The 19,551-nt window shown below is 41.4% G+C and overlaps 1 protein-coding gene across 1 annotated transcript in view; it reads right to left on the minus strand.

Moving 5' to 3' along the window:
• The window catches only part of map3k3 (mitogen-activated protein kinase kinase kinase 3), a 31,082-nt gene that overhangs the window by 9,753 nt on the left and 1,778 nt on the right, over positions 1-19,551 (minus strand). Inside the window, exons 2-9 of the mRNA XM_036147740.1 lie at positions 10,061-10,141; positions 9,418-9,539; positions 6,324-6,364; positions 5,770-5,869; positions 4,866-4,979; positions 4,543-4,663; positions 1,179-1,312; positions 632-705 (exon numbers count right to left, since the gene is read on the minus strand). Of these exons, the coding sequence (XP_036003633.1) occupies positions 632-705; positions 1,179-1,312; positions 4,543-4,663; positions 4,866-4,979; positions 5,770-5,869; positions 6,324-6,364; positions 9,418-9,539; positions 10,061-10,064 (710 nt within the window). The 5' untranslated portion in view covers positions 10,065-10,141. The remainder of the gene's footprint in view (positions 1-631; positions 706-1,178; positions 1,313-4,542; positions 4,664-4,865; positions 4,980-5,769; positions 5,870-6,323; positions 6,365-9,417; positions 9,540-10,060; positions 10,142-19,551) is intronic.

Raw genomic sequence — 19,551 nt, forward strand, 5'->3', positions numbered from 1 at the left:
GTAGCGACTTTCTTCTGTTATTTGTGACTTCCCGTAAAAGCACCGATCGTTGTGCAGTTATAGTCTTGAGAGAGCGGCGAGTGTGGCTGTGAGCGCGTTCCCGCTTCCCTCAGCGCTGTCTCACAGGCAGCTGCCGCCTCATCCTGCAGTCAGAGCAGAGAGGAGAGCCTCTCTGTTCCCTCACTGCAAATGTCTCCTGATTTACAAAGAAAAATATGTTTTAAATATAATTTTTATTCTATGAAACTGTTGCCCTATAACAATTCCCTGAATTTTATTCACACACGGCTTCAATCCCGTATTCACCTCGTTCACTCTCTGCCTCTGATAAATGCTGTTTTGGTAAAAATGTGGATTGAGGCAATGTAAATTAATAATAAGGTTCATTTGTAGATCCAAACAAGTTTATATATTAGGAAATAAATATGTTAAATTTCAAAATTTAGAGATTTTATTAATAAACTAACATTTATTACTATATAAACAAACAAAAGTATAGAAAATAGGTACCGTTAAGTAACGGTACCAAATCCATGGTACCAGGTATCGGTTCAAATGTGAAAGGTACCCATCTCTAAGCATGAACGGTTGGGGTGAGATTTTAATTCAATAGGCCGAGTTTGCTTGTTACCTTTCCGAGTTGCTATCCAGAGACTGGCAGCTTCCGGAAACTGAATTTTCTGCGCTGCTCCAGGGATCCAGCACCTGTCCAATACAAACCAAAATAAATAAATAAATGCTTTACAGCAGCTTTAAGCATAATCTAAACTGTCTTTAGCAGTGGTGAGGGTTTACATTTCTAGCAAACGTATCTTGTGGTGCTTCACTTTGCAATTTTGCAGAATAGATTAACTGCATTTGAAAGTTTAAATGAATCCAATCGTGACTTTATTACTACACTCTGCAAAGGAGGAGCTTTAAGTTGCACACTGATGTGCTGTAAGCAGCAAATGTGACAGAGACAGGGTACACACTCCTTCTGTTTCCTCTTAGGAAAGTTTATTCTTGTGAAGTAACGTGCTTTAGAAACCAAGTTATTTTTCTCAGATTACCAAGTCCTGCTTTAACGAGTAAAGCCATTTAAGGCTCTAAAGAAAAGCTGTTTATGTTACCAGCTTAGAGCAGACCGCCCTGTCTCGGGGCACGTTTGCTTTGTTAGCGCTGAAGCCATGACTCACACATTGATCGCTGGTTTCTGGGATGAACTCCCCCTCGCTGTTGATGCTGGTGTACGAACCCTGCCGGGCAATCCTCTGCTGCCGTTCAGGAACGTAACCAGGAGGCGGCGAACTTCGACCTGTGTTCTGAGAACCTTTTCAGGAAAAAAAAAGTGTTAAACATAAATTTAAAACATCGTAAATAGTCGTGACAGGTCAATTAACTGGAAAAGCGACGCCTGTGCCTGTTTAAATCTCAGCAGAGCGCACTGTAAAAGACAGTCCCTTATACAATGTGGGCCACTTTTATTAGCACTCCTGCCATAGATGAGTTAAAGGAGAAGTCCGGTCATATTCAGAATTCAAACTTCTGAAAGTACTTTGACTATAAAATTATTACATACTGTTCAATAAATGATAAGTTACTTTAGTTACCGTATTTTTCGGACTATAAGTCGCAGTTTTTTTTCATAGTTTGGCCGACTTATACTCTGGAGCGACTTATGTGTGAAATTATTACACATTTTTACCGGTATATCATTACACCTGTTATTTTCACTCCAAACCGCAAGAGGGCGCTCTAGGCCTGTGTTGAATCAGACGTAAGCGACTTAGAAGCGGAAGTGCCGCAGCTTCTACCTCCGGAGTTAACGGAGTTATTTGAAAGTGACACAGAGGATGAAGATTTCATTGGATTTTAGTTATTTGGAGTGACACGGGCGCTTTGGTTAACTTCTTAGCATGTTATTTATGCTATAGTTATCTGAATAGCTTTTAATATGTTATGTTAACATACCAGGCTCATGTTCTCAGTTGTGTCATGTAGCGTAAGCTAACCGTACAATTATTCAGCCTGTTGTTGCCTCCGTTCTATTTTTATTTAAAATTGCCTTTCAAGATGACATGGCTGTTCTTGATGCTGTATATTATCAAATAAATTTCCCCAAAAAATGCGACTTATACTCCAGTGCGACTTATTTATGTTTTTTCCTTCTTTATTATGCATTTTATGGCTGGTGCAACTTGTACTCCGGAGCGACTTATAGTCTGGAAAATACGGTAAGAGTAATTTTCATTGGAATGTGCTTTACTGGAGGCATCCATGTTGGTCAAAGAACAGTACTGCCCCCTCCCGGTTTGTGACGTCATGGTTCAGTATCGGTAGTCGAGCCAGCCCCAACGCTCTATCTGGTGTTTGTCACAACGCGCTATTATCCAAGATGATGACGACTAGCGCAGTATGCGAAGCAGAGTGTGATGGATTAAATAGCCACAGCGATGGGAGTTCCGTGGATTTATAGTCATCATTTGATAGCGATTTGGAACATATAGAAGACTTTCTTGATAGCAACCTGACTTTTGACGAAATACAGCCATAGCAGTTTGAGCCGAGGAGACCAAAAAGGGACGATGTGAGTTGAAGTCTGTCTGCTGCGGCTGTGGTGTAGCGGAAAGGTGAAATAAGTAATGTTTTTTTCCACTTTTACCCGATTTATTGCAACATCTAGCAGCCATGCACGTGGGCATTGTTTGCTCTCAATGATGAAGTCCTCTGGAAATCCGAAATAATTGTTGTTGATCACAATGTGTATAATAGTTCCTATTGAATTTGCTTGTAAAGTGCGGAGAATGGCCCTCGGCTTACCGCACCGTGATGTCACTTCCTGAAGACGTCAGGACTGAGGTGTTACCATATTTGGTCATTAATGGCCGCTCCCAGACTCAGTGATCATGACGAAAATTAATACCTTTATTTTTTTACTGATTAATGCTAAATTCATTAAATCACCGCGAACGTATTAGTTTTAGGTATAGATAATGATCCATTAATTCTTCCTTGCTGACCGGACTTTTCCTTTGAAATCCTTAAAGAAAATACATATATTACTGCAAAAGCCTCTCACACTGCAGATTTACAGAAATCTAGATGCTAATTTGAATATATTAATTAAAAAGATATATATATATATTTTTTTAAATCACTTAATATGACCCCTTTAGTGCCTTGTTTCTGTTGGCGCTCACTGGGGGAGGGGCATCTTTGACTTTTCTTCTACATCATCTAGCATCCTGTGTTGTCCCTTATGCTCTCTTCTCATGTTTTCTATAATGTAGGTCTGGGGATTGAGGTGGCCATGGGATATCCAGTGGGATATTATATATCCAGGGGAAAGACTTCAAGACGAGCCATTTTCAGTTTTCTGCAAGAGGCCAACAAATCTTGGTCCAGAATGTCCTTGTGTTAACAACAAGGTCCACGACGGCATTCATCTCCACACGGTTCCAGGGATCTTGGAAGTAAAACAGGCCCACAGCATCATGGATCCTCTACAGTAGGTAACATGCATTTTCCTGTACTGATTCTTAGTTTTAATGCCAGAAACCTGAATTTGTGTTTGCTGCTAAAAAGCTGAACTTTACATCCATGTGACTAAAGCACATGCTTCCAGTAAGAGCAGCAGCGCGCACTACATTTTGCATGGTCTTGTAATCTTTCACGAGTTTTCAGTTTGTAACTTTTCCAGGCTTCATGAAGGTTTTCCACATGTTCCACTTGTAAAAAAAACATTTATAATCATCCAGAGGGCCAGAACCTTTGCCTCAGCACCAGAAACGTCACTCCAAAGAGATCTGAGCTGAAAACTTGGCATACTGTAAAGGAGTAGCCGAAAGCTAGTGCAGGTCCCTTAAGATGCATTCAGGGTACGCATCTGCATTTGTTCTTTGTTATACATAGTTTCCGAGGCCTGAAACTTCTTTTTCATGTCCTGGATTTGACTGTTTTGTTAGCTTACACCATAAAACAGCGCTCATGAGCAACTACAAGAAAGAAAAGTCAGCTGAAGTAAAGAGAACAGCTTTTAAAGAGACTGAAGAACTACTGACGTTGGTGTAAAAGCTTACAGGACGGGGTTTAACATGTTTGCATAGTAATGTATCCATGCAAACAGGTGTTTTGCTTTACTTCTAAACAGTAAAAGCTAAGTTTTCTCCTCTGAAGTTCAAAGCCCAAAAGCAAACATGCAGCAGGTTACGCTCGATAAAGAAGACTTTAAGCCTTCACGCTTTTGCTGCTGTCGAGCTTTAAAGCCCCTCCGCTCCTCGGGATAAAAGAAACCGCCAAAACCTGACCACTTGCCAACACAGTAATAGCATACTGTAATCTTATTGGCTGCAATCCAGCAGGCAGCATCGAGTGATTGTGGAAAGGAAAAGGAAGTGGACGCATTGCAAGAAGGGAAAGCAGGGAAAAAAAAAAAAGGAAAAGCTGGTCAAGGCGAAATGAAAGCCACCGGCTACCTGCTGGCGAATATAGTTATTAGATCCTCTGGGATGGACGGTTATATCCGATTTTCTCCTCTGAATGAGAGTTTGAACTGTGTACCTGTCGACAGGTGGCGCCCTCTGGGTTCAGGGGATTGGTATGCGGTGCTAACGTCTCCGGTGGAGTGGGAGGCCTTGATCCTCACCAGCTTGCACGGCACATGGTGAGAGTTGGAGGAGGCCTGCAGTCAGACGTAGGGGAGAACAAAAATGTTTTCGAACCGTGTTCCTAAAACCAGTCCGTGTGTGCAAGCGCACTGGTGTGACACAAAGAAAGCAGGAACTTGTGTTTTGTTTTTGTTTTTTTTTTCACAATGTGTCATTTGGACATGGAAGTTGTGCAACTGCGTGTTGTGAACTTATGCTCTGGGTAAAACGTCTCACATTGCTGTGCTCCCGAGATAGAAGCATTATCCTGATGCTTTTCATGCTGGAGCTTCTGTCCAGCAGGTCTATCGCCTTGTCCAGGTCATCCTGGCCTCGCAGAGGAATGGACATCTGTTTGGAGGTGACAAAAAGCACAAAGATCATGAACATCACGAGTGAATAACCAAGCCATAATGTGCAGAAATGTGTAATTAACCAATTGAGCCCGCTTACAAATGCATGTCTCCGTGTAAAAACAGACGCAGGTGGGTATGTCTAAATCGTCTCGTTGTTCTTAAACTAAAAGAACGATTTACGTTTTTTTTCCATCCAAACACTAACAAAGCTTTTTCTAACCAAAGTATTAAAGTCCCAGCCAGAACAAAATATCTGCGGCTGATCAAATGCAGAATTTTTACCTTTAATGTGCAAACTGGAATTGTTTTCGCCCATACAAGCTAATATTGATCCCGTGTTTTTTAACCCCAGAATTAATACACCACTCGTGGTCATGTTGAATGTATGCAAACTTCTGACTCCTGCTGTAATTTGCGATGGATTAGATTACAAAATAAGGTATGATAATGTAATATGTGGAGTTGCTGCTGATAGACTGAAAACAAGCTGGATGAATATGATCTTAAGAGGATATTTCTACTTTAAGCCGTAATAAAAGGAATAAATCCAAATTGTGCTCCCCAGTTCCTGTTTTTAAAACACTGAAATTGTATTTTCTTTTATCAGTGAAACCTGAAAAAAGCCCAAATTAATATTACTGCTAATAAGTGTGTAAATCCCTTAACTGGAGCTGTATCTCTAAGCTGCTTTTGCTTTTCTCTTCCAAGTGAAATTTCCATCAACGTGCGCAGCGACTGATGAGATAAATGAACGGCTGTGAGAAAAACACGATGAAACATTTGACCTCATTGTTCATGTAATGGAGCTCCAGCTGCTGGCCAAAGACACTCTTGACTTTTTCCTGAATTTCCTCAAACAGCACAGGCCTTCCAAACACCAAGATCCTGCACAGAAAAAAAAGCAAGAAATCCCACAAGTCAGGAAGATTAGAAGAGATTTATACCAGCTGGTAGGGAAACAGCGCTCGACTTACATGCACATGTGCAAAGAAAATACACACAAGCTGACGCTTTTTTTTTTTTTTTTTTTTTTTATAGAGTGTGCAGATTTTTCTAAAGTACACCTTGCATATTTGTGGCTTGTGTTGGCAGCAACAGGCTAACCACAGTCCTTTCCCCTTCTCCTCTCCAGCTCGCATACCTTTCAGATTAAAGTGCCGGACGGCTCTTTCTCGTGAACTGGAACATGTGACAGGAGGAGCATGCCGACGGGGGCGTGTGCACGGCCACAGTGGGCTCATGCCCTCCCTCTCACTTGTAAATAAATGGATTCTGCTTTCTGTATCTGTGCAGAGTCCTGACACATGCAGTTACAACCTAAGAAGCAACGTAAACTCACCTTTTCTCTCCCGAGTACTCAAACTTTATCCTGACATCGTCCTGAAAGAAAAAGAAAAGGCAGGGGAATTTTAAAAGGTGCTCTTTTCAGGAACATACTGCCACTCAAAACAATTACCAAAGTTATTTTGATGAAAAAGATGTTTCATTAAGGTAAATATTGCCTTTACATTTCAGGGATATGAGGTTATTGGTTAATCTAAACAGAAGGCAGGGGCCAGTATCCGCTTAGCCTAATTTATACTGGAAGCAGACAGATCCAAAAGGTAATCAACCTGGAAGCATCTCTAGAAAGCTGAAAAATTAAGTTAATCACTAATTGCACACTCAACAAAAAAATGAATCTGTGTAAAATGGGCATGTGGTTGCTGAGCGCTCTAAATTAGGCGTTAGAAACTTACTACTGTGTTTAATCCAAATAAACAATCTATTAGTGCAACTAATGTACATTTAGCAAACTTTGTTTAAGAAACAAACAAGTTTGGCATTAGAAGACCGTTTTCTTTTTTTTTTTGGAAGCACATGAAAGCTGAAGGACTGAAATCGAATCTAATTTTGTGAACATTGTAGGTCAGGCCACATACTTCCTCCAAACAATTTTAAGCTAGAAAACCTGTTTCCCCCACGCCCGTATGAATAAGTAGATACTAAGGCCCGCAGTAAAACGCCTGCTTCAGCGACATATCTGCAACCTGTGATGACTTATGCTCTTGTAAATATGGTTTTGTGACTCTAATCAAAAACATCTACAAGTAGCAGACCACTCAAAATGAGGTTCCAAATTTCACACAGGCCAATATATTTGGTAAAAGTTATGACCCCATTAAACTCATCTCTGGCAGACTACAGCTGTCAGGCATGTGAGGTAACGGCACATGAATCGTTTCACTGGGGAGGAACTCGTTTTTGGCACAATTGCTTCTTTATAAAGCCGTATTGGACAGTTTTGTTGTAAGAATGGCCTGTTTATGGTAATGTCACAGCAATCTGATTAAAGTCTAACCTTTGACTAGGCCACTTTAGTTTTTTTAAGGCGCTCAGAAGCGGATTTGTTCTTCTGTGTAACCAAAGTGAGCTTGATCTTAACCGGTGGAGATTATAGGGAGTCGTCCAGCTCCTGAAGCAGCAACGACCATCACCGCCACGTTTGACGGCAGGCACGGCGCTCCTTTTGTGAAAAACTGTCAGACTTTTACTCTAGATGCAACAGGATGTGCAGGAAGTGCAACTTTTACCTCGTTAGTCCACAGAATATTTCCTACAAGTTTTAGGTATTATCAAGAACTTTTTTGAGGTCTATTTTCCCCAAAAAATCCTGTCGTTTCCGTTGCCCCATGGATGCAAATAGAGCCTGATCTCTTTTTTTTGGTTGAATCATGAAGTCTGACTTTAACCAGCAGCTCTTCAGATGTCGCTCTTTGTTCCTTTTCAACCTTCTTGATGAGTCGTCAATAATCTCCTGGAGTTGCTCACCACTTTTCCTTCTTTTCTCCATTTGTGGATAATGGCTCCCAGCACGGTTCACTTAAATCCTAAAGGCTTAGAAATTAATTTGATTCTCATCCGTTCTTGAATCTATTTAGACTGGATTAACAATGTGGTGTATTTTTTCCACCTTTTCAGACATCTTCTCTTAAAAACTCGGTTTTAACTTTGAGATCTGGAAGCTGTTTTGTATTTTTAACAATTTATTCTCTCAAAAGTTTGATTTACTTTGGCCGTTTTTTCGGTTTGAACTGTGGCACAGGGCCATTATGAGAGCAGATGCCAAGAAATGAATGCAGCAGTGATTACTGAGATCTCGCTTAGCAAAGCAATTACAGCAAAAGTTACTCTGATGCAGCAGCTGCTCTTCTTAACTCGTAAAAATTCACCGAAACCTCCATGGAGAGATGCACCCGTAATAAATCTCACAGAATTTCACTAAGGGTTGCCCAATATGAGCAAAACGTTTGCCATAATCTTGATGAATGTTGCAATAACCGTATAACTTTCAACAAATAAACAACTAAACTGTATTAATCTGCTTCCACTTTGGGTTCATAGGAAACATAGACCTTGGTAAATCAAAAAGTGGAACTGAATTATGATGATCGTGGAAGTTTTTAACAATTACAGGTAATTAAAAAACAAAATTGACAGAAGTTTCACACATATCCATGAACCAAACGCATACGGGGCATCAGTGCCGCCTCATTTCTTAAAAATCTGTTTATGATCCACGAGGGTTGTGTTTTTTTTCCCCTCTGTGTATGAAAATTCAAAACACCTAAAAAACAGAAATTTCACAGTTGACACCAACAGATGGCTGCAAACCAACGTGGCCGTCTACGTTTAGAGGAAAAGAAACATGCCAGCTGCGGACTACGTTAAACTGATATTACACTGCAAAAACTAGCTTAAAATTTTGTACTTAAAATAGGAACAACTCATCTCTATCATATCATCTTATTTCAAGTGCAGGGTGTCTATTTATCTTATTTTAGGGGTAAAAATACTAATTCCATTGGCAAATAATCTTATTTACCTGCTCAAATCAAGGACAAATACACTAACTTTAAGAACATTTTCCTTATTTTTAGATCCATTTTTGCAGTGTACTTTCCACCGACTCAAAATGCTCAGCCGCCTCCCTCAACAACAGTCCATCAGAAAGCTCCTGGTAAAGAAACGAGTACATTTTAAAGTTTAAATAATAAATTTAATAGATTTAATCCCATCATTGTCCGTTTTTTCTGAAAATACATTTCTACCCTGGTAACCTGCTGTTCCCCATAACACCAAGCGGGGGAAAATTACTTCTTTCACATAGGGATGGGTTGGATTGGACATGGCTGTTTTCTTGAATAAATCCAATTATCATTTGAAACCTGTATTTTGTACTTACTCCAGCATTGTAATTTGTTTGTTGAAAAACTACATTTTTATTCTGACAAACAAGAAGGAATCAATAAAGGAGCCAGAACTTGTTCCCAGCACTAAACGCTGATAAAATCTTAAGACTTTGAGGATGAATTACATGGGTTTTTGACTCCTAATTTTCTAATAAAGTGAAAATACTATTTATCATGTGAATGGGGGGGGGGGGGGTGTACCTGTCTGTTGGCCTGAGCCGACGTCTTTGGTTTGCCGCTGTCGTAGGAAAAAACCGGCTGCCGTCGTGTCATCTGGAGGGCAACCAGGTCCTTCATTATAGAGTGGAGAGCCTGCCTCTCGTCTGGAGACAGCCCAACAAAACACACAATTAGATATCAGAGCGCGCTGGGACAGAGTGTGCGCATGTATAACACCACTAAAGATACATATCTGCTTTAACCATTCCCTTAGGTTGCTTAAAAGATGAAAAAAGGGGCAACATGTCAGCTTCCTCTACCCCTGGTCCCATTTAAACCGTCTCTGACAGGGTTTAGGAGACAGGGCAGAACTCTGCTGTTTCTGATACGCATTTTCCCACGTTTGATCTCGAAAGCAGCTCTGCCTTGGCCGTGCTAACTCACAAAGAGCAAATATTCACCTTGTGTAGCTTGGATAGACATCATACAGCCCCAGGGCAGCTGGGGGAACCAGACCCAAAACCCAGGCCTTCAACTGACAGCGTCTGCAGCGTCAGATTGCACAGACTTCGACCTGGGCGATACTTTTACGCTGCAACTACTCTCTGCCTGTTTTTATCTCGTGTTTCGTCAAAAAAAACTATGCACTGGGCGTCTGTTTAACATCAGAGCTTAGAGGACTCACTCATTGTGGCAGCGCGGTGCGTGCGTGGTCCACAAACCAGGGTTCAGACGGACGTCTCTGATGTGCCAGACCACCCACAGCCTGTAGGGGTGAACGTTGGAGTTAGTGAGGTTAATATCTTCAGATGATGCAAAACGGATGCTGGTCATTGAGTCAGGCACGACGCAGCGGCACGAAACAAAGTTATCAGCAAGCATTGCACAAGCTCGGTGTGGGCAAACAACTTCGTTCCTAAAGCATCGCCGATAGCTTTGAAAATCAAAGATATAAGGAGGCCATTAGCGCACCACATAAAAAACTACAACGACAAAAGGGCTGAGATGTTTTCTGTCATGGGACAAAGAGAAACACCTGTTTGCAATATAAACCCCTGTCTTATCCTGCAGTCCTCACAGCAGGGGTGTCCAAACTTTATTGCACCGTGGGGAAATTTGGTTGAAACTACTCAGGGGAATCAAATTTTTTTTGTTATCTAATTGAAAAAAAAAAATCCAATAGTAACTTCATTGTGAATTATTTTCTTAAGTTAAATGCAGCATTTTAGGGAAACAAAGTAGAAAATAACAGTTTATTTTAATTCTGAAAAAGTCTCAGTCATTTGCCTAAAGGAACAATAAGTGAAATTTCATTATTTTAGCCAGAAAGAAATTTAAAAAAATTGTTTTGTGAAGAACTAACGGTATCTTTTTAGACGGACTATGGTATGACGTCACACACAAACTCCAGTCTCTTGTTTACAACCCGCGCCCATGCACGTACGTGCACGTGAACAGCTGCCACTCAGGACTCATTCCTTCCCTCTTAAAACGCTACCGCCACGTTCACCTGCAGGCGATCAGGACCCGTTATTACCACATAAAACAATGGTCTTTGGTAAAAAAAGAAACAAAATAAATGAGGATTAATATTGGCTTCATGTTTCCAAGTTGGAGAGCAGAAGCAGCTCCAGTTGGACTCCAGCTAGCGTTTCTCCTCCTGGACAGGTGAATAACAGCATGGAGTCAAATGTTTTTTGTCGGTGTTACAGTCTAGTTAGACTTGTATTGCTATGTTGTCTCGATTCATTGTAACGCTAGAATTGAGGCATGTGGGTTAGTTGTTGGAGTTTGACCAGCAATGGGCCAGGCGTTACTGTTATGAGGTGATTAGCTGTTAGCCTAACTAACACAGCGTTGCTAAATGCAGCCAGGCGGGCTTTTGAGCTGCCCATTGCGATCCTGGCGTACATTCAGGACATTCTTTTTTTGACAAAAAATGTAAAATTGAAACAGATAACTGATCTGGTGCTTAGATTTTGGAGGTAGAGAGAGGCCTGGATTGCCACACGTCTTGTTTTGGTCTACAGACAGCGCTCAACAGCACGCCTAGTGGTGAAGTTTCACTTATTGCTCCTTTAAATTAAAAGGTAGGTAGGTGTACAGTTTCCTAACTTTTGGGTGTTGGATGTTTTCTATTTTGTTAGTCTGGAAAAGATTTTTTATAGTCTACTCTGCAACAAAAATGTGAACTTTCTTCTAGAAGCCTTGCTGAATTGAGGGAAGTTAAATGATTGGGAGCCAAAATCTGTTGAGTAGAAAACATAAAAACATGGCTAATAAAAGAAAAAAATACTTTCTGCTCTACCAAACATTTTTGATTTAAGATATTTAAGATATAAATTTGCCCGTGTGTCCATCTGGATACACTCTAGTTGCTGGAGGGCCAAATTTGTACCACTCGTTAGCTATAGTCTAGGGCCACATTAATTACTCCAAGGGCAGCATATGGCCCCTGGGTCACACTTTTGGACCCCGCTGGCTATACAGCAATGAAACCTAAGATTGCAGAAACCAAACCTAAACATTTAGACTGAATGAAAGTCGGAGTGAATGAAAATGTGGCTGGAAAATGCCCATGAGACAGAACGGCAATTGGAAACGACTGACATTCAAGCTGCACTGGCAGCGTTCACCCTGGCTCCGTTCGTATGAGAAGAATTTCTTTATGAGCAGTCTTCTGCAATTTCAAAAAAAATAAAATAAAATCTAAACCAGGTTTGAGCAGCAGAACCATCCCTAAGCCATGTCATAAATCTCCTGCTGAAGTTAACAGGGCAACATAATCAGTCCTGTTGAAGGCATCAACAGCATCTTAAACTCAAGTGCTTCTTCTTCAGAGGAGGAGGTTGCTTAGAGAGCCATCTGCAGTCATGGGAAAATAAAAAGTACACCCTCCCTAAATTCCAGGGTCCCACAAAGTGATCTGGTGTACATTAGGTTTCAAAATCATTGAAATCTAACCTCAACTGTGCAAAAGCATACAGATTTATCAACCAAAGCTGAGGGTAAATGTGTGTAAACACTATGAGCCTCCTTTCCGGCTTCTACTGGATTTATGACCAAAATCAGCATTCAGGTGATGTCAATTAAATAAAGCGCCTTGCAAAAGCATTCAACCCCTTTAGTTTGTTACATTCCAGACTGTAAATTCATTTTTTTATCCTATTTTATGTGCTGGATCTGCACTAAATAGTCGAAGTTGGTTAGGGGAAATGAGAAAAAAAAAAAAAAAAAAAAGACAAAAAAATTTGCCTTGAAGCCGTCCGGTGCAATCAGTTACCTTCAAAATCACATAATTACTTAAAAAGAAATAATAAAAAAATCATATTTAGTGAAAAATCCACCTGTGTGCAGCCCAAGTGTCACAAAGTCTGTCGGTATAACTACAGCTTTTCTGAAAGGCCTCAAAGGCTGCAACTCCATGAAGACAGAGGAGCTCTCAGAACAAGTCAGGGACAAAGTTATTGAAACGTACAAGTCAGGGTGGGGTTATAAAAAAATATCCATGTTGCCCCGACCGTCATCAAAGCTGTCATGTTCAAAACAAAAGCACCTGGTACCACAACAAACCTGCCAAGAGCGAACCGCCCACCAAGGAAAACGCTGGCTGGCTCATCCCACCACCCCCAGAACGCCACGGTAAAACATGGTGGTGGCAGCATCATGCTGTGGGGAAGTTTTTTTGCAGCAGGGACTGGGAAACCGATCTGAGTTGAAGGAAAGATGAATGGTGCTAAATACGGTGATGTTCTGGAGGAGAACCCGTCAGTCTGCCATGGTTTTGAGACTCGGACGGAGGCTCATCTTCCAGCGGGACAGTGACCCCAAAGTGTCCTGCTAAAGCGACACCCAAGTGGTTTAAGAGGAAACATTTAAGTTTGTTGGAATGGCCTAGTCAAAGTCCACACCTTAACACAGTTGAGAATCTAAAGAGCTGGAGCAGTTCAGCGTTGAGGAACGGCCAGAAATCCCAGAGGTCACATGTGGCGAGCTCAGAGAGACCGATCCAAAGACAGCTGCTGCTGTAGTTGCTGCAAAAGGTGTTTTCTCCTATTAATCGTTTGCTTCACAACAGAAAAATGCATCTTAAAACATCGTGGACGTGTTCTGCACTCTAAAAAGAGAAAACTTTGAAGAATTGCTTCAGTTGTTAACAGGTTACTGAATTCGGGTTTATCCAACCTATTTGATTTAGTTTATACGCTGTGAAGTTAAATTACTGTAAATAAATAAATTCAATTAGTTGTTACCAATTAAAGCAAAGTCGTTTAAGTTGTTTCAAAATTCTCTTTTTAGAGAGTGTGCAGCTGATGGTGAATGGTGCAAAACTCTCACACGCTCCATTTTTTTTTTTTTTTTTTACGCTCCATTTTAATTCCAGGTTGTGAAGCAAAAGAAACGCAAAATGCCGAAGGGGGTGAATACCTCTGGAAACTGATCATCAACAGGTGTGACACCCCCCTGTAGAAGTAGAACGTTGATTTTGGAGCATACATAACAGTTTGCTGCTCCGGAGCATACAGGTACGTGTCTATGCGATGCCACGGCAGAAAGACGCCAGAAAAACACCTTGAAAAAGCAAATCTTCCTGCTTTTTAATCAAGGAGCGGGGAGACGGCCGTTTCTAAACAATTAGAATCAATCATTCAGATTACTATGAAACTGGAAACATTCATGATAGCCAGAGATCTACCAAGGAGCGGAAACCTCTGCAAATTCAACCCCCCGGGTAAGACCGTACAATGTCAGAGAAACTCAGGCCTCAGATATTACAGTTCATGGCTGGACTATCAGGAAAAAGAGGAACGAAGTACATGGCTTGTTTTGAAACATCTCTGAAAAGAATGTGGCGGCACAACTTGGGCTTGCAGAGCTGCAGCTAAATCGAACCAGAACACGTCTGATCCGTTGGGTCCATCGGTCAGGAGTAAAAAAAAACAACACCACCTTAGGCAAACTGTCCAGCACGGTGGTGGAAGGACGATTATTTTGGGCTCGTTCTGCAGTCGCTGAATGCATCGTGAACTCCTCCGTACACCAAAGCCATCGGCCCGACGGCTGAAGCTCGGTCCCAACTGGGTCGCCGTAAAGAGCAAAACAGGTGACCAACAAAACTAACGTGAACTTCTACCCACTTATTCCAGAAACGCATCGGAGACAAAGATGCAATCATGACTTCTTTAGAGACGTAGAAACAGATAGTCCGAAAATAAAAAAAAGCTAAAAAGTCGTTGAACTCTGAGGAGAAATGGTGACGACGTGACCGGCCTGGTGTAGACTCAGTGAGCAGCGTCGGCACCTGAGGCACCTCACACCGGCTCGGTGGATTTCTGGGTAATAATCACCCACAGGAATGCCGGGCATGTCCGACTGCGGCTGGCAGAGCGTAACCGCATAGCTTTAAAGTCCCCTGCCAAAGCAACGGGCGCCAAAGGCTTTCGACTCTCCCATCTTGGCATTTCACACGCCATGAAAAAAGCCACTGTGAGATCTTCACCATTTAATCTGCCTAACACAGAAGCTATTGTCTCTTTCTTGGCGACAAACGCCGGCGAGAGCGAAAACTCCTTTGTTGTAGTCAGAACGAAGCCCGGCCTCCTCTTCGTCGGAAGCTACACTCTCTCCTCACCCCGGATTGAACCGATTTTAATTACACCCCTATGTGGAACGCTGGGAATTCAATTGAGAACAAGGCTGCTTGAGTCAGCTGTGCGCGCGCTTTGTTTGCGTTGCATCCCGTTTCCAGGACCGGGAGGATTTACATGGATTTTCCTCTGCCCTCACTCCTCTGTCTGCTTTTGAGAGATGTTTAGTCTGAGGCTGTTTTTTCCCAGCCTCAGTCCAGAGATGCATCTGGACTCTTGGCTCCCCAACCCCCCCTCCGCCTCTACAGCCCCGGCCTGAGGTCTCTATCGTGTTTCAGGTGCACATGTGCTTCGGTTTAGAAGACGAAACACATTTAAATTTCCCCCCCCCCAAGTCAACCGAAACCTTGTGTTGGCTTTGGCAACATCGGCTTCGAAAGCTCGACGGCTGACTGAAAACGTAAGATCCATCAAAAGGTGCGACCTGTAGCTCAGCGTGGCGACAAAGACGCGACGGTTGGCGCAGGAAAATCATCAGCGGTCAGCATGTTGACCTCATTTAATCAAATTAAAACCGCGTCAAACGTTCGTTCCTCCCAACGATTTACCAGAAAGTCTCCATTGCTTGTCTTTAACAGCAAGCAAGCAAAACTCATCCATAATCATTCATCAGAAATCCTTTTTTTAATACCTTTTTAAGCAAATAATTTGAAGTTATGATAAAGTATTCATACCCACTGTCTTGCCCCTTTACAACCTCTATCTCTGATGGCGAGAGATAAAAACAACGTGTCGTTTTGCTTCCTTTTTTAATCAAATAGGACATTAGTGTCCAGCTCATTTTGCTCTGATATCCGTAGAAATAAAATGCGACGCAGACTTCAGGAGCCACCAATTAGTGAAAAACTGTGCATAAACGATTCTCCGCAGAAACCCAGCTGCTCTGTGAAGGCCTGAGAGGTTTGTTAGAGAACATTGGCCAAAAGAAAACAGCCTCTTGGAGTCCAAGGAACACATCGGACAAGGCAAGGATAAAGTTGTTGAGATATTTAATGCAGGGCTGAGTCACAAAATAACAACCCAAGCTCTGAATATCTCACGAGTCGCTGTTTAATCCATCATTTTACAAAGGCAAGGGGAGTCTGTAGATAGGACAGCGATTAATTATGGATCGCACAGATCCGGCCTTTATGGAAGAGCAGCAAATGTTGAAAGGAACCCAAAGCATTTCGCCTCAACACACGGGGATGTGGTGGAGGATGCTCTGCTCAAGTGAGCCCAAAATGAGACAGGCTAACACTACATGTCACCTTAAACGCACCGTTCCCACTGTGAAACACGGTAGTGGCTGCATCATGGTGTGAGGATGCGTTTCTGTACAAGCGGCCTTTTCAATTCAATTCAACTTTATTTATATAGCACAAATTCATGAAACATGTCATCTCAAGGCACTTTACAAAATCAAATTCAATCATATTATACAGATTGGTCAAAATTTTCCTATGTAAGGGAACCAGTTGCATCAAAGTCCCGACAAGCAGCATTCACTCCTCCTGGAGAAGCGTAGAGCCACAGGGAGAGTCGTCTGCATTGTACATGGCTTTGCAGCAATCCCTCATACTGAGCAAGCATGAAGCGACAGTGGAGAGAAAAACTCCCCATTAACGGGAAGGAAAACCTCCAGCAGAACCGGGCTCAGTATGAACGCTCATCTGCCTCGACCGACTTTAAACTGGTCAGCGTTTTTAGGGAAGATGAATGGAGCTAAATATACGGCAAGCCTGGAATAATAATAATAATAATAAAAAAAGACTCCAAAAGACACCAGGACATAAAAACTAAATGGTTTGAATTAAAGCAAAGCGTGGTCCAGGGGCCACTTGTGCCCCCCGCCAACTGTATTTCAAGAAAGATTTGGTGGCTGAAGCAGAGGATGATTTTAGTTTTTGATTAGGGCAAAATTATCACAGAAAAGTTAAAATCCTACAATAGAAATTGTTAAGTACAACGCAAAAGTATTCATATTTTAATAAAACACACTTTTGAAATTCTCTTTAATTTCACAGTAAGGTTTAATAACATTTAATTGAGTAATTAAATGCAGACTTTGGTGCATTAAAATCTGCTTTGATTTTAATTATTTATGTTCAAAGAACAACGGACCTAAATATTGTTCTTATATTACTAGACCAAAGAGAGTATGTTTTTTATTGTTAAAGAGTCAAATTAAATTATTCAAAATAATTTGCAACGTGGATAGCCATTTACACATTAATTTCCTACAATAAAATCTGACAAATTTATTTATTTAAAATTATAATATTTTGTAGAGCAGGAGAACATTTTTAAAAATTATGTTCATTTTCTGGCCTTCGGGTTCCTTTGACTTGACAATTTTGGCCCATGTACTGAAAAGTTTGGACACCCCTGGTGCTACAATGACCCGGTCACAATCCGGTCAAGAAGTGACGGCACCGATTACAAGTTTTACACAGACGTCGTCACTTCTAAACAAATTTAAATCTATTTCTAAATTTGCTTGCATTTCATAGTTAATTGAAGTTTGTGTTGATTTAGCACATTTAATTTATTCGCTGTCATGTGACAAAATTTGAAAAGTTTATGACGTGGTTACGGATATGCAACTTTTACTCCTATGAAAAAAGAATTACAATACGTTTTTTTTTTCGGAGCATAAATCGCACCGGATTATAAGGAGCACTAAATAATCTTCCCAAGTCTGTAATATCATTCTGCCCCTCCACGTCCACAGCTCTCTATCCGTCTCTGTCGGGAGAGCAGGGTAGTTGGACTACACTGCCCTGTTTCTAACATAAGGCCAAAATAAACATAACTTTTATATTGAATTAACTCACTAGGTTTATTGTTGCTAGCGCGTATTCTGGGTGCAGGCTGCCTAAAGGCGTACTGTGCACATACTGTGAGCTTGGCGGACGCTTTACCCTTCATAGTCGGGCGTACTACTGTCGCCTACATTTCTTGTGGCAAATTGCTACAATTCTCACACGTTCTACGAAGCGGCGTGACGGAAGGTAAAATGTGTGATTAGCTAGCTGAGCACCTAGAGCCGTTTCTTTTCCAGCAGGCTCCCACCTGTCAGTGAGAACAGAGAGAGACGGTGATGCTGCGTCCTGAAGGCCGCCTGCTTGGAGCAGCTCAGAGCATCAAGCTTGATATCACTAAAACCCTTTTTTAACCGTGCCGAGAACGGTCCGAGCTCAGTAACTATGGAACTGAACTGTACCGTGCCAGACACAACCGAACTGCGCTAAATCTAGTACCAGTTCAATGGGTGGGCTCGGCACAGTTTTTCAGTGGCTCAGTAATATATTAGCTTCCCTAGCGTGCCGCACGATTTCCAGTGATGATTCTGCTTAGCAGTGTGATGAGCCTCAACATCTGTCGTTCTTTCCTGCGTCTGTAAATCCTGATTAGACGTTCGTTTGTCTTATCCACTTCCCAAAAGCCGACTCCGTCAAGTAAATTTACCGAAGGTTGCCTTCTTCGCCTGACTCTCCGCAAACAACGAAATGTCACGATTATAACCAAACATAACTTCCTGAATGTTACGGGCGACGCCATTTAAATTTGCTAGAGAGCAGTAGTACCGTAGATCGTCACTAGGAGGCGAGGAACCGTGCTAGCGTGATGTGTAAACAGTCGTAACAACCAAGCTCGGCACGGTTAACTGATCCAAGCTCGGTCCGAACTCGGCATGGATCGGTTAAAAAAAGGGTAGTGTAAATGGGGGCTGTATAAAACAGTTTGATGTGAAGACTTCTTGCTGCCGAGAAATTGTAAAAATTGAGGTCTACATTTATCTATATTCGCGGAGCGAACTACACCCAAGTTTGTGGGGGGCCTTTACATGAATACACTTCTAGTTTAGACATTACAGTCAGGCAGTGTTGTAGACAGCTCAGGGGTCATATGAGTAAGTATGACGCTCAATGGACAGCATATATATATATATATATATATATATATATATATATATATATATATATATATATATATATATATATATATATATATATATATATATATATATATATATATATATATATATATATGTTTATATAGTAATAAAAAAACTTGATAAAAAATGTATAAGTGGCTGTGTTTTGCAACATACATACATCCTGTCAGAATATTCTAGGTAGAATATTCATATAATAGTAATATTACTATTAACCCCACTAAGATTATTTAAACGCACTGGACCATTTGTTATAATAGCTATAGTTTTAAAGTTTTAAGCAAAAAAAACCCAACAACAACAGCAAAAAACGCGAAAATTAGTACAATATTCAACGACTTATGGTTGATTAAAATTGATTCTGCGCCTGGTCAACACATTACACTGAGCTGAGCTGTCGACCGCCCCAAGATGGCGCCCCCAAATCCCGTCAGCGCACATAGGCGAAAGCAGTCGATGTGGGGTCTACTCTTATGTGTACCTTAATGCTCCAAATATCAATGGCGGTTCTAGACCAAATTTACCAGGGGGGCCGAGGTGGGGCCAGTGTTTTTTCACAGGGGCACAGAACAAAAAAGTGAAACAATA

This window comes from Fundulus heteroclitus, chromosome 16 (assembly GCF_011125445.2).
Source record: "Fundulus heteroclitus isolate FHET01 chromosome 16, MU-UCD_Fhet_4.1, whole genome shotgun sequence".
Taxonomy (NCBI): Eukaryota; Metazoa; Chordata; class Actinopteri; order Cyprinodontiformes; family Fundulidae; genus Fundulus; species Fundulus heteroclitus.